This window comes from Mustela putorius, unplaced genomic scaffold, assembly GCF_011764305.1.
Source record: "Mustela putorius furo isolate JIRA1106 unplaced genomic scaffold, ASM1176430v1.1 tig00003898_pilon_pilon_pilon, whole genome shotgun sequence".
NCBI classification, from domain to species: Eukaryota; Metazoa; Chordata; class Mammalia; order Carnivora; family Mustelidae; genus Mustela; species Mustela putorius.
The window spans coordinates 14490570-14505842 of NW_025422047.1; the positions used below are offsets into that span (position 1 = coordinate 14490570).

Consider the following 15273-nt stretch of genomic DNA (forward strand, 5'->3'; position numbering starts at 1 on the left):
CCACTCTTGATTTCAGCTCAGGTCATGATCTCAAGGACATGAGATTGAGCCCTGCATTGGGCTTCATGCTCAGTGGGGAGTCTGCTTGAGATTCTTTCTCTTTCTCTCTCTCTCTCTCTCTCAGCCCTTCCCTTCCCTCTAAAATAAACAAATAAATCTTAAAAAAAAAAATTTTTTTTTTAAATAACTGGTGATGCATCCTGGATGGGGAGCTCTGATACAGAAGCTAGAAACAAAACTGCTTGAGTCTTCCTGGCACAATGACAGAGCCGACCCTCCATGGCCATTTTCACTTTTAGGCACAAAGGACCCAACACCTAGAGCCGTGGAATTTGGGGGGTCCTCTAAAACTATCTGAAGCCTACCAAGGAGATGTATTGGCTCCAAAATTTTAAAATGCTGAAATTTAAATAATTGCTTAAGTGTCTTCAAATCATGGTATCATTTTAACCCCCGTTAGTCATTTGATTTGTCAAGTCCATGATACTGGAAAACAGCTTGTAGATTAGATCCTCCCAGGAAGTCCCAGAGGTGCAAGAAGATGGACTGGAAATTAGAGCCACTACTATATAAACTGCTTAGAGTGATAACTTACCAATTATAATATTTTGTTGTTGTTTACAGTCCAAAATCATAGTTACTGTTGCACCTGGAAAGGATTTAATACATGTGATTTGGTGTGAAGTGGGCCTTCCAGATTGAGGATACAAAGGGACACGAGGATCTCAGTGTAGCTCCGGTTCTCACTGGCCTGTTGGACCTGTTCTCACTTCTGTTGACTGTCATTTCTCCTTCCTCCTGCAGCTCCTGATGGCCTGCAATTCCACACTTAAATCTTGTTCTTCCCTTCTTTTCATTCATTGTTATCCTATATGAGCCTAATACCTAACAGAAAATCACCCATACTAAGATACAGTCTTGGCGCGCCTGGGTGGCTCAGTGGGTTAAAGCATCTGCCTTCGGCTCGGGACATGATCTCAGGGTCCTGGGATGAAGCCCCACATCGAGCTCTCTGCTCCATGGGGAGCCTGCTTCCTCCTCTCTCTCCCTCTCTGCCTGCCTCTCTGCCAAGTTGTGATCTCTGTCTGTCAAATAAATAAATAAAAATCTTTATAAAAAAAACAAGATACAGTCTTGTTGACCATTCACAACCTGGAACTTCATATCATTTGCGGCTACTCATGATTCCTCCAAGGCCACGGGTCCATCAAAATGGCTTTTACAAAACATCTTAATTGTGATAAGAAAGCTACAATCAACAGAGCTCACCTGGGTTATCACTAGGCAATATTTCTTCACGCTGTATATTCCACTAATGCTTTCTAATCCTATATTTCTACAGTTTTAAATACTTGAGAAAAATTGAGATGAGTTTATAATACTCCTTGGTAAGTGGAATGAACATTCTGCTATGAACTGGGTTGTCATGTAGTAATCTCTGGTGGTCTTCCACATTTCATTTGAAGGATTTTTATTCCTAAGTCATCGCCTCTTTGGCATTTACAGTGATGTGATCAAACAGGCTCCTTTTATGTCTCTGATTGGTGGAAATGCATTCTATTTCATAACACAGCAGGCACAATGATTTCCTAGTGTGTGCCGTGTTGCAACAGGCCGGAGCCCACCAGGGCTCTGCTATCATAGGGCCACTTTCTGTTGTTCGGAGGGTAGTCATGGTGTCCCCTACTGACTTCAGATTTCCTATTAACCCTGGCTCAGTGCTCGGCGCAAATTCGTCATCTACTTTTTGTATCCAAATCCTTCTTGCTGCTGTTTTCTTAATAACAGTTAAGGGCTGTCTGTGCTTGCTGATTCGTTTGTTCCTATATCTTTGCCTCTTTACAGATCAGTCTGGTTTTCTGTAAGAAACACAAGTTTCTTTCCCTTTCTTTCATGCTAGTCTCTGCCCAGCTGCCACGGTTCCCCCCTACTTACCTGTCCTATCACCAAGGACGTCCATGTACTTCTTCCATTAGCGCCTTTCCATTGTCTGGGGACCCATCAGAGGCTAGACACAATTTCTTTTGCTAATCCTGAACTTTGTGCCATGTTTTTCTCTCCTTAGGGAGCCAACATTATGGAGATGAGTAAAAAACGAAGGACCAGACATTTTTGCTTTTGTCCTGGTATCTAAATTTGCAGTTAGACACCATTTTAATGTGCTGTTTCTTCCATGTCCTCATCATCCTGCAATGAAGAGATCTAGTTCCCTTTCTTAGGAAAAAAATGAATTAGATTTCACAGTTTGGGAGATCTTTTTCTCTGATGGTTCAAGGTCTTGAGGAAGATGCAAAAAAACAAGGTCCATTTTTCCTGGAATAGAAGAATCTTTGCAGCTAATGTACCCTGGTATGAGGACGAAATCCCACCAAGAAGAGAGGTGCTGGAAGGGCCCTTCCCCTCCCTTCAGCTCTCCACGGTAACTGACACCGTATTGCTTTGTAAAACAGTCACGTGTCTGGTGTCAGCAACAATGTTCAAATATATAAAGGCGACCCTATTTTAAAACAGGGAGTGATCACTCAGTAAGTCTCACAGATGACCACTGGTAGCACATCTGGTAGCTTTGTGATAATTTTTTATTGAGTTTTTTATTTTAATTCCCATATATTTAACCAAGTTATATTCGTTTCAGGTGTACAATATAGTGCTTTAACAATTCTACACGTGACTTGGCGCTGGTCACAAGTGTACTCTTAATTCCCTTCAGGCATTTCACCCATCCTCCCACGCACCTCTCCTCTGGTAACCATCAGGTTGTTCTCTCTAGTTGAGAATCTGTTTCTCAGTTTATTTCTCTTTCTCTCATTTTCCTTTGTCCATTGTTTTGTTTCTTAAATTCCACATAGGCGTGACATCATATGCTATTTGTCTTTCTCTGACTGGCTTACTTCACATAGCATTACACTCTCTAGCACCATCCATGTTGCAGCAAATGACGAGATTTCATTCTTTTTTATGGCTGAGTCATATATTGTGTATATGTATAATATATTACATATCTGAATAATATATTATGTGTGTGTATATATATATGGATAAAGAAGATGTGGCATATATATATATATATATATATATATTTATATTCATTAGTCAAAGGACCCTTGGGCTATTTGCATAAGTTGGCCATTGTAAATAATGCTGCAATAAACATAAGGATGCATATACCCTTTCAAGTTAGTGTGTTTGTATTCTTTTGGGTAAATACCCAGTAGTGAAATTACTAGATCATAGGGTAGTCTTAAATTTTTTGAGGAACCCCCATACTATTTTCCAGAGTAGCAGCACCAGTTTGCATTCCCACCAACAGTTCACAATGATTCCTTTTCCTCCACATTTTCATCACACTCTGTTTCTTGTGTTTTTGATTTTAGCCATTCCGACAGGTGTGATGTCATATCTCATTGTAGTTTTGATTTATGTTTGCCTGATGATGAATGATGTGGAGGATCTTTTCATGTGTCCATCTCTATGTCTTCTTTGAAAAAATGTTCATGTCTTCTGCCCATCTGTAAATTGGATAATTTGCTTTTTGGGTTGTGTTATATAAGTTCTTTATATTTTTTTCAATCCTAACTCTTTATCAGATATGTCATTTGCAAATATCTTCTTCTCTTCAGTAGGTTGCCTGCTAGTTTTGTTTATTGTTTCCTTCACTGTGCACAAACTTTTCATTTTGATATACTACAATAGTTTATTTTTGCTTTTATGTTCCCTACCTTAAGAGATATAGAAAAATGTTGTTGTGGCTGATTCAGAGAAATTACTGTCTATGCTCTCTTCTAGGATTTTTATGGTTTCAGATCTCACATTTACATCTTTAATCCATTTTGAGTTTATTTTTGTGTATGATGTAGGATAGTGATCCCACTTTATTCTTCTACATGTGGCTGCCCAGTTTCCCCAACACCATTTGTGGAAGATACCCTCTTTTCCCCATTGCATATTCTTGTCTCCTTTTGAAAATTAATTGACCATATAATCAGGGGTTTGTTTCTGGACTTTCTGTCCTGTTCCATTGATCTATGCATCTATTTTTGTGCTAGTACTATACTGTTTTGATTGCTACAGATTTGTAGTATAACTCGAAATACAGACTTATGGTATCTCTAGCTTTGTTTTCCTTTTTCAAGATTATTTTGGCTATTTGGGGTCTTCCATGGTTCTATACAAATTTTAGGATTCTTTGTTCTAGTACTATGAAAAATGTGGTTGGTATTTTCATAGGGATTGCATTAGATCTGTAGATTGCTCTAAGTAGTATAGACATTCAACAATATTTTTTCTTCCGATTTTTGAGCATGAAATATCTTTCCATTTGTTTCTGTCATCTTCAATTTCTTTTTAATGTTTTATACTTTTCGGTGCAGGTGTTTCACCTCCTTGATTAGTTTATCCCCAGATATTTTATTATTTTGGGTGCAATTGTGAAAGGAATTGCCTTCGTAGTTTCTATTTCCTTAGCTTCCCAATTAGTGTATCGAATTACAATGGATTTCTGTACATTGATTTTGTATCCTGTGACCTTACTAAATTCATTTATCAGTTCTAGTAGTTTGGGGTAGGATTTTTAGGGTTTTGATATGTAGTATCATGTCAGCTGCAAGTAGTCAAAATTTACTTCTTCCTTACCAATTTGAATGTCTTTTGTTTCTTTTGCTTCTCTGATTGCTGTGGCTAGCACTTCTGGTACTATGTTGAATAAAATTGGTGAGAGTGGACATCCTTGTGCTGTTCCTGATCTTAGGAGGAAAGCTATCAGTAATTCACAATTGAGTATGGTGAGATGTGGGTTTTTCATATAAGGCTTTTATTATGTTGAGGTATGTCCCCTTTAAGCCTACTTTGTTGAGGACTTTGTGATAATTTTTAAAAGGCAATTCCTCTGAGTTCAATTAGAGAAAGAAGACTCTTCCTCCAGGCTGATGCAGGCCCTGTCCCAGGGCCGAATGCTCACAGCACCAATTCAATTTCAGCTCTCCTTGGCCAGACAGCCAGTACCTACCATTAACAATTATCTCCCCATCACTGTTTTTCCTCGGTCATCAGGTGCACACAATGTCAAAAATAGTTTGTCAATTATTTCCATGTTGGAGGCTAATGTTAAACATACTTAAATTGTCTCTAATAAATCTTTCAACGACCCATAAAACATCAGTAAGTGTGGATGGAGATATTTACCATAGAAACTTCATAAAGATGTCTGGGCAAGGGTGAAAGGGAGTACAAAAGCAAAGTTAATGAGAAAATGATTGAGCCTGGAGAAACTGAAAATCTCTTGTGGCTAAATTTCATTTTTTATAGAATAGAGTGAATAAAAAGTCATAGGCCAAAAAGACAACAATCCTTATACAGAAGTTAAAGAGAAAGTAGAAGCAATTAACCGGATAATTTAAAGATACTAGAGTGGTGGGACACCTGGGTGATCCCATCCATGAAGCAGCCAACTCCTGGTTTCTGCTCAGGGCATAAACTCACAGTCATGAGATCCAGCCCTGTGTGGGGCTCTGTGCTCAGCGCAGAGTCTGCCTGTGCTTCTCCTTCCCCCTCTCCCCCTCTCCCTACACACATGCTCTCTCAAATAAATAAAATCTTAAAAAAAAAAAGATATTAGAATGGCCACAAAACAACTACTATATTAACTTGAGAAAGGAAATCTTATATGAACTTAAAGAGTTTTTTTTTTAACAATTAAAAATTTTTTAAACTTTGTTATCATGAAGAACAAGGATGGGATGTGCTTTGGTGAGTGCTGTGAAGTGTGTAAACCTGGTGATTCACAGGCCTGGACCCCTGGGGATAAAAATATATGTTTATAAAAAATAAAAAATTAAAAAAAAAAAGAACAAGGATGGGGAAGGCAGGGCAGGTGTAAGTTAATTTTTAAATTGAATTAATTGTCATTTATATTCAATAGTGTAACTTATTTGGCCTCTTCTAGAGTCTGTTGCCTATTCTAGACTCAATTACTTGGCCTATTCTAGAGTCAATTAAAAAAATATTTATATGAAAAATTAGATATACTGAGAATCAGGATAGAAGTCTTGAGCCACCTTTGCGTCACCTAGCTAGGAGAATGGAAAATGGCCAGTTCAGGGATGAACCTTAGGATGAAGTCAAAGATTAATGTAGACAAGAAACAGTAAGAGTTGAGAGAATATGAATGGGCAAATACATTCCCGTTATAACCTATTATGTCACTTATCGTGCTTCAATGCAAAGAAAAGAAAACTTATAATGACTTAAGTAATAAAATTATTGGCAAGCATAACTGAAAAATCCAATTATGTTTTGGCTTTCAGGCAAAGCTTGATCTAGAAGGTTAATTTTATATATAATCAAGGACTAATTCTTTTCCATTATCTGTACTCTGCCTTGGTCCATTATGAAATCATCAAAATTGATTTAGCTCATAAAAATAAGATGACAGCAACCAGGGCTACATACTCACTCATTTATGTTCAGTGGGAGAGTAAGTTTGTTTCTTCTCTAGTCATTGAACTCAGGGCACGGGCTCCATAAAAGTTGTACCAACCTAAGCCACTGAGCCACTTACTTGGTCAGTGGAATGCTAGGTGCCTCTTGGTGAAGCTCGCCTGGGCTATGTGGCTATCCTGGCCAAACACTCTGGCAGACAGAATAGAATTGTGTGATTAGCTGATGCTGGCGATGGAGTCACTCCCACCCAGACTACAGTGGTTGCTGGGGAGACAACAAGCCACCTCCACTCCACTTCCATTTCTTAGGAAACTACTTTTGAACTGGTCTTTCTAATAAGCACCTGGGCTGAGATGCAAAAACTTTTATCCTGATCAAAATAAGTGTATGTAGAGCTTAAACAGAGAGCCTCTCAACTGCTAAACTCAGTCCCGTGGCTGTTTGTTAAAATGAATGCCTTGGTTTTGCAGGGCACTATACACTTTCCAGAGCACAGTCACCCAAATCATCATCTAACCATTACACCAATCTTCAGGCCAGCCCTGAGCAGCCACCATTACCTCCTTTCATTGGCAAAGTTATCCAGGGCCAGGAGGACAATGGAAGAGCCAGTGCAAGAGCCAAGGCTCTTCTGTCCTAGGCTGGCAACTTTCCATTGCACAGATTACTGTGACAGGTCTCTGAAGGCATGGCACCTTTGGAAGGAATAGCATATAAAAGTATTATGTAGTCGAAAGAATAATAGGGCATATCAGTGGCTCCCTATTGCTGTTCACCATTCGAAACAAATCAGCATCAGAAATCTACCACATTAAGCATCTCTTCAATTACTTAACGAAGGCACTAGTAGGTTCTCCTTTATCACCTCTGCACTTAGATCTGCAAATCCTAAATCAGGGCAAGCGATGAGATCATTGAACTCATGCCATCATATCTTAACTCCTTAACCTAATAGCACATTGATTCTAGTTACTTTTCATCCCAAAGTTACTAAGTTGTAAGTAAGCCACATTATATAAAACCAAAGGTGTCGTTTATATTTGACCTCATCTTCTAGTAGCACACTGAAGAGAATTATTCTCATAAACTGTAAGCTTTGTTCTGTACTACTGTTTTTAAAAAAATCTTTGAGGTTCTTATGAAAGACAAGAATGAGATTTGTCTAGCACTTTTAAAAACGTTCCACATCTGTGTGATACTGCTGCTAGTTTTCTGCTCAATGACTTTCTTCTTAATTGCTCTAAAATGGCTTCAGATCTGTAGACATTGAAATATTATTGATTTTTGTTCTTTCCTCTAACATGCACCTGAAAAATAGTTACTTAAAAATCTCAGACAGCAACAGTAGTCATCAGAAGGACAAAGGCTACATTATTTGCAGCAAACATTCAAATTGCTCTCTAACCATTGAATTTGCTATTCTTCTAGCTGCCCCACTGACCACCCACTGCCAGCAAGCGGAAGGTTACATGGACTAAAGGAGAGGGCAGGCCTAGCCAACTCCCATCCCAAGCAACCTAGTTCATCTCCAACATTAATTCATGAACGCCTCCTAGACAGTCTGTACAATAAGCAGATGGAAACTCAATTTAAGGAGATGGAAACTTACTTATGGGCTAAAGTGTCTACATGACAGTGGTGTCTTGGGCTATACCAGGTAGAAAATGTATTTGCAGAATAATTACTATCTGTGTGTTGGTCTGTTTAGATTGAGAATCTAATACACAGTAGGCTAACAAGGCTTTAACATGTTAAGACCTTTCCTTGGGTAGGGAGGCTGTATTATATCCATGGCTTTACTCACAGTAAGTCCCCTGCAAAGATAATTCTTAAAGATTTCCATGACATTCATCTCTGATTCTGCAGCCAGCAGAGCCGGTCCTACCTTGAGTATCTGTGAAATAATGAGTTAGTTTCCCACTGTGAGCCCTCCTTTATAATTCCAATTTCAGCTGGAAAGTCTTTGAAGAGATGATTGAACCATATCGTCTCCATGAAAGCTGCAAAGATTTAACAACTGCTGAAAAATTAAAGAGAGAAAGCCCATGGAAAATTACAGATGCAGAACTGGAAGCAGTCAAGGAAAAGGTGAGGACTTGTCTTAACTTTTACTTTACTGTCTAACTAGTTGAAAAAGAAAACAGTGATTGATTCAAAAATCAACAAGTAACACATCTGTTATAGAATTTCATTATTCAAGATCTAGGGTTTCTGCATTTTCAAGTGCTTTCAATCACATTACTGCATATGAGGATTTAGAAAATGGCTTTTACTTAATATAAAATCAATTCTTTTTTTAAAAAACAGATTATTGATATATAGTGAAGTCTCCTTTCAAATTTAATTTTATAGAACAGGAGAGAGATCCATGGGTCTAAAATAATTCAAGTCAAGTCAATATGTGTGCAAAGTAGATAAAGGTAATTGATTCACAATTTAACACAGTGACAAAGAATTTTAAAATGATGAGGTTACAAAAACTAACAAAGCAATCTGAGAAAATACTTAATTGGAACAATGATTATGAAAGTTGGATGAGGCACATGTTGTAGGAGGGATATAATAAATAAACTACATTAGGGGCTGAACTTGAAACAATTTAGAACAAGTGATACTAAAGCCTTTCAAATTTAGTGGAGAAACTACTGAGCTAAGATTTATAAACTGTGCATAATAAACTTCTCAGTTCTTTGTTTGCTTGCTTGTTTATTTATTATGGGGGTTGGGAAGATTTTTTAAATTTAAATTTAAATTTTTTTTTTTATTTTTACGAGAGGGAGGGAGAGAGAGCTTGCAAAGGGGCAGAGAGAGAAGGAGCAAGTGAATCTAATCAGGCTGCATGCCCAGCCCAGAGCCAGATGTGGAACTCTATCTCAGGACCCTGAGATCATGACTTGAGATGAAACCAAGAGTCGCTAAATCAACAGAGCCACCTAGGAGCCCCTAATTTCACATTTTAATTTAAATTCCAGTTAGTTTACATATAGTATAATATCAGTTTCAGGTGTAGAATTTAGTGATTCATCACTTCCATACAACACGGAGGGCTCCTGGCAACAAGTGCCCTCCTTAGAGCCCATCACATACTTTGCCCATCCCCTGCCCACCTTCCTCCAGCAACCCTCAGTTTATTTTCTGTAGTTAGAAGTCGCTTTTTGGTTTGCCTCTCTCTCCCTCTCTTTTTAATAAACTGCCCACTTGTAACAAAGATTTTTCACGTAATTGAGCAAATCATACATCTAAGCCTTGGTTTCTGAACCATTGAAATACAGTAATAAGTATTATTCTCACCACTGTAAAAATCATCAATACTGTTATTTTTTCCAAGTGAGTCTTGGCTGCCTTTTAGTTGAAACCAGTCCCCTCTGCTGATAAAATATTCAAAGAGCCTAAACAATGTAGACTAGGATATAATTTATGTTTTTAGGATATCAAACTGGTATCAAGATTGTTAGTTCTTCCCCCTCAAACCTTAGTTAGTTCTTCCCCCTCAAATCCAGATTGGACCATTCTCACCTTCTCTTTACTATTATCCATGTTTTCTGCTCGCTTTTTTTTCCCCCTTAGAATTTAATAAGCCACTCTAGTACAACAACCACCTGGTCTTATTCTTTATAATTCTAGAATTTCTCATGAGCTTTTAAAAAATCAGTTTCCAGGGGTGCCTGGGTGGCTCAGTCGGTTGAGCGTCTACCTTCGGCTCAGGTTATGATCTCAGGGTTCTGGGCTCCAGCCCCACAGCAGGGTTGCTGCTCCGCAGGAAGCCTGCTTCTCCCTCCCCCACTTCCCCTGCTTGTGTTCCCTCTCTCACTGTGTCTCTCTCTGTCAAACAAATTAATAAAATCTTTAAAAAAAAATTAGTTTCCAAACCTGAAGGAAATAACTAATTTTTTTTTCAAGTGAGGTTTTTCTACTTCTCCATAATTTGGGGCAAAGAGATAGATTCTCCTCCGTAATTCTGGGTAGAACTGCCCTCAACAAAATCTGAATGTTGTCCACAGAGCTACCGCCAAGTTCGACTGAACGAACTGTTACAGGAGCACTCGAGAGCCGCTAATCTCATTGTCCTGTAAGTACCACGGCAGACACTGAAGAATGTTCCAAGGGGGAATCGTAGGTAAATGGGTTATTTGACTTAAAAAGTCATGATGATTCAGGTGGAAAGCTTTTTTTTAATGGAACATGTGGAATTTTAGTGAAGGAAAATAAATGGCACCTCAGGACCCTGCCCCTTAGACTTTCGGTCTGGAGGCCCCGCCCGCAGAACCTTGGCTCCCCCTTCCGACGGTGCCCCGGGAACCCGCCCCTGGAATCCCCGCCCAACAAGCCTCTCGTCAGTCACTGAGGCTCACGGGCTCCTTCCCCGCGTCCTCCTGTGGTAGATTCCACAGCATGAGCGGGAGGCTCCTCTCTGTGTTGGAAGAGGACAAGGTAAGGAAAAAAGGAAGAAGATTCTTCCCTTTATAGTCTTGCTCTTCACCCCACAAATGTTCGAGGTGTACTGCTGGAAATAGGAATGTTTCCTTAAGGTTTGATAGCTGAACATGAAAAACCCCTCTTTCACATTTATACCTCATGACCTGAGGCCTGTGTATGAAGAGTCCTATGTCTTCAAGGTCTGCACTGGGGGACTACCCACCTGAGGCCTCAAACAGTCTCCAGAACTGGGTACAAGGTTTCACCTAGCTGTTTTCTGAGGTTTCTGCCAGATATGAGAGCTTTAAGCTATTGGGAGAATCATTTCCATCAGGAAAAAAAAAAAAAAGAGATACTGGTTGATCAAATTTTGTTTCAAGAGGAGTGAGAATTGATAGTTCTGTTTTGTTGCTGCTCTACAATGCCTAAGCCTGTTTTTCTGGTTTACAGATAATTTGTCTTATCTGAGAAATACATCAGTTTGATATCTATATTCAGAATAATTTCAGTGCTTTCATGTTGGGGGGGAGGGTTACAGAAGTTTCAGGTCACTGGTTATTAAATAGCTCAGATGATTAGTGATGTTACTGCCTGTAATAATTGTCGCTTTTAAAATTTTTCTTCTATACTGTCAGGAGCCTGCCAGTGGCAAGAAAAGGATCTATATCCGATTGGTTGTACATGGCTTGGTTGGAAATCCTCACCAAGAACCTCCCTCCTGTTTTACTAGTTAGAGGAAACCACAAAAATGTACTGACATTTTACTCTTAATCCATGAAAAGATTTGAACACATCTTAACTTCATGTATGAATAAGTCAGAAACGCATTCTCATGCTTTATGTTGTAAATCTGATCCGTGGATATACAAACCTGAGACAATCGCACAGGATTCCATATAAACCGTGTCAGCATTTTTTTTTTCATCAGATATTGGGGGCTGTTTCTTTTCTATCAGCCTCGGATAGCGCCACCCCTAGAAAAACATCGTTATTGTTGCGGTTGTTGAGAAACAAGGAAATTAAGGAAACCATGCTGGCTTGTGCTCCTAAAAATCACAAACTTCATTGTAAACTTCTCCAGGCAAACCTAATCTCGTGTTTGCTGCTAGGCCCCTGTAGAGGCCTCAGCCCCACAGCAGGTCCTCATTAAATGCTTATTGACAAGCTAGTCCAGTAACCGTAGGTGGTTATCAAAGGCAAAGACCAGCTGGGCAGGAACCACGATTATGCTTGGCCTTCTGAGAGGCTTATACCTACAAAGAAGATTTGAAAATCAATAACTGAAAACTTTAAGAAGTCCTTGAGTCTACAAAATGTTTAAAGCAGTTACCTAAATAAGGTTATTTAATGTAACACAGCGTATATACTTAGAGAGATCTGAGCGATCATTGATAACCTATGGCCTCAATTTGCTGCTGACAGAAGAGTATGTCAGCTGGATTAGAAGGCGACAATGTTCCAATTAGATGAACTAGATTCCATTTTTAATATATAAAATTTGTTTTGCCTGCTAAACATTTTGGAATCTCCATCGTAGGATGACTTTGCATATTTGTTTCTAATGAAGTGGTTAACACAGATGAGATCTTTGTAGATTTCTAATTGAAAACCAAACACCACCAACTTTCAAACCATGATAAAGAAATATATCCTGAATCATATACTTACTTAGTCTATATACTGATTGTATGGATTGTAAGGAATCATTAAAAGGTGAAGTGGAGAACCTGACAAAATTACAAAATTGTGTGTTGTGTATAATGTACAAGTGTTGATTTTTTCATGTTTATTAATATTCCTGTAATATCTAATCACATTGAAAAACCAACAAATTTCTTTTTATGATGGATGAGTTGATTTTTTTTTTTCTTAACATGTTTTGACTGTTTATTCTGTTAAAATAAAAGGAAACAATGAACCTGAAATTTGTCTGCTTTGGCCCAGGTCACATTTTTACTTTTAAGTTGCTAAGAACACCGTGCAATGGTAAGCAGATGTGAGCATTAAAAATTCAATCGGTTGCCTCATCTGATGCTTGTCTAAAACTGGCAGTCAGGATTCAGAATTCCAAGCCCACATTCCTCTCAGGATGACCGGGAAGGAAAGGGGAAACAGTAAAACTTAAGCAGCAGGCTGGCCACTTCCCCAGTCCGGGGCCATGTGTGTCACTGAGCCCCAGATTTAAACCATCTCTCTTGAGCCCTATATGCCTGAAATCCAAACACTACACTAGACATGGTCACAGTGACCCAGGGGAAGGAATATCCAGCTTCATCTGGACCTGACAGTTCTCACTAACACTTCAGAGGGTCTCTGGGAAATGTGAGAAGCCATACAACTTCTGTAATAGGAAAGTCTGGCTCTTGTATCCTTGAGAGGCTGTTGCACACTGGGTTCCCTGGGAAACAGACTCTGAAAGAGTATTGAACATGGAGCATGTTTACTGAGGAAGACCTTTGGGATCAACACCTGTGGAAGAAGGGAGGGAGGAAGGAAGGGAGCGGAAGAGAGCAGGGAGGGAGAAGGAGAAGGTAAGCTCTAATGTGGGCCCAAGGACAGCTTCAGCCGACCCCACAGAGAGCTCTGGAGACAGAAAGTTCCTTCAGAGTCGTTCCAAGCTGGGCTGAGAAAGCCAGGCCTCTATACGCCTGCATTGATCCCTCACTAAGACCTGTGCTGCCCAGGAAGGGGCGTGCCCTTGGGTGAGGCAGTTCTCTGCAGCTGAGGCGTCCCTGGGGGGCCTGAGAGCGCAAGTCCAGTCTGCTGATCACCGTCCCCGCTGCTGGGGTACAGTCCCTCATTAAACAGTGTCTGGTGAGATATCACTGTGCCAGCCACAGCGGTCCTATAAAGGAGTGGTCTAAAACAAACCAAGACAAAAACACACACACACAAAACAAAAAACTTGGACTGGTCTGAGTTCAGATTTCATCTCACCATTTATTAGTGGTTTGACCTTAAACTAATTATTTAATTTCCTGAGGGCTAATGGCAAGAGAGTGACTGAGGTGATGTCCCTGGATTCTGGGTTAGTGAAAGAGGGGTACATGGCCCGAGAGAGGAGGGACGGGTGGCCGCAGGAACTGGCAGTTTTGAGGCCCAGAGTAGCTGTATTGGGAATAGGTTAGTGTCTCAGGAAACTGAATGGATGGAGGCTGTGGTCAGACACCAGAAGATTCTTATAGCCCTTGGTGTCCTGCCCTTGTCCCTTGCTTCACCCAGCTCCACTAAGCCAACCACTCATCATCTCCACATCTATCCTCAGCTTTCAGGGCAGGATGGAGAAAGTTGCGTGACCATGTGCGTTGGTGTCAAACTTTCTCTGCCCTCTCACTTTGTTTACGTTTTCCATCAGCATCCCTGCTTCTTCCTCATAGTGACTTCTCAAAACCTTCATCAGTTTTTTCAGTTGAGGACTCTGCCCCCATCCCTATCACATATCTATGTGTAATAGACATAAACCTTTCTTTTCTAAATAGGACCATCCTGGGAGCATTGTCTTTTAAGTTCTTCTCTTAATACCCAATTCTAGAAATCTTTATTTGGAGGCTTAAAAAAAAAATAGATGGTCGATTCTTGGGACCCATAGGCCTACTAATTTAGAATCTGGGAGAAGGACCAGTGATCTACAAGACTTTAGAACCTTTTCCAGGCAGTCTCTGCTATTCCTGTCTCTTGACTGCCACCATGGGCTGTGTTCCTCAGATTCATATTTCTCACCCACGTGTCCCCAAAGGCTCAGATCCAAATAGTCAACTACCAACATTCACAGTGTTTCTCTTTGTAAGATGCAGGAAGATGCAGGATGACCAGACTTCTGTTCAAAAGGAAAAAAACAAAAAAAGTACCCAAAACACACAACTAGAGCAAAGACTTCCTCCGTTGTCTATCAGCTCCCCCGACGGAAGGATGCCGTCCATATGATAATATTTTTTTAAAAACCGTCAAGCTGTGGTTTACCTGGGACCAGACTAAAGGAATCTATCAAAGGTCAGCTTGCAACCAGTACTCCAGCAAAAAAAAATCACCAGGAGACCCTGAAAGATTTCCACCAACCCCCTTCCACAGTTTGCATCTGGAGATGAGAAACTGGAGGTCGGGCAGAGAAGAGCACCGAGTGGGGTCTGTTTTGCTGGGATACAGATAGTATCCAGAAAAGACTACCCAGAGAGTCCCCCCAAGCACTTGAAGCAGACATGGCTCGTGCCATGGAGCGTCTCATGAATGCCCTTGAAAGCTACGAAGGATGTGTGCTTGCTATAGAGGCCGAGCCAAAGAGGAAAAACCAACTTTCAGTCCACAACTCTTAATGCAAAGAAGAAAAGTCATAGAGAGGGACAATCCCGGCCCTTGGTCTCTGTTCTCAGGTCACTAACCTGGTAATGGTGAGTTGCTATCAAGCAAGCCTCTGGGGCAGAT

At 40.1% G+C, this 15273-nt stretch overlaps 1 protein-coding gene across 1 annotated transcript in view; it reads left to right on the plus strand.

Moving 5' to 3' along the window:
• Positions 1-12776, plus strand: part of SLC12A1 (solute carrier family 12 member 1) — an 87204-nt gene extending 74428 nt beyond the window's left edge. Inside the window, 3 exon segments of the mRNA NM_001310193.1 lie at positions 8391-8526; positions 10440-10507; positions 11490-12776. Coding sequence (NP_001297122.1) covers positions 8391-8526; positions 10440-10507; positions 11490-11625 — 340 coding nt within the window. The 3' untranslated portion in view covers positions 11626-12776.
• Positions 12777-15273: the final 2497 nt, after the last annotated feature.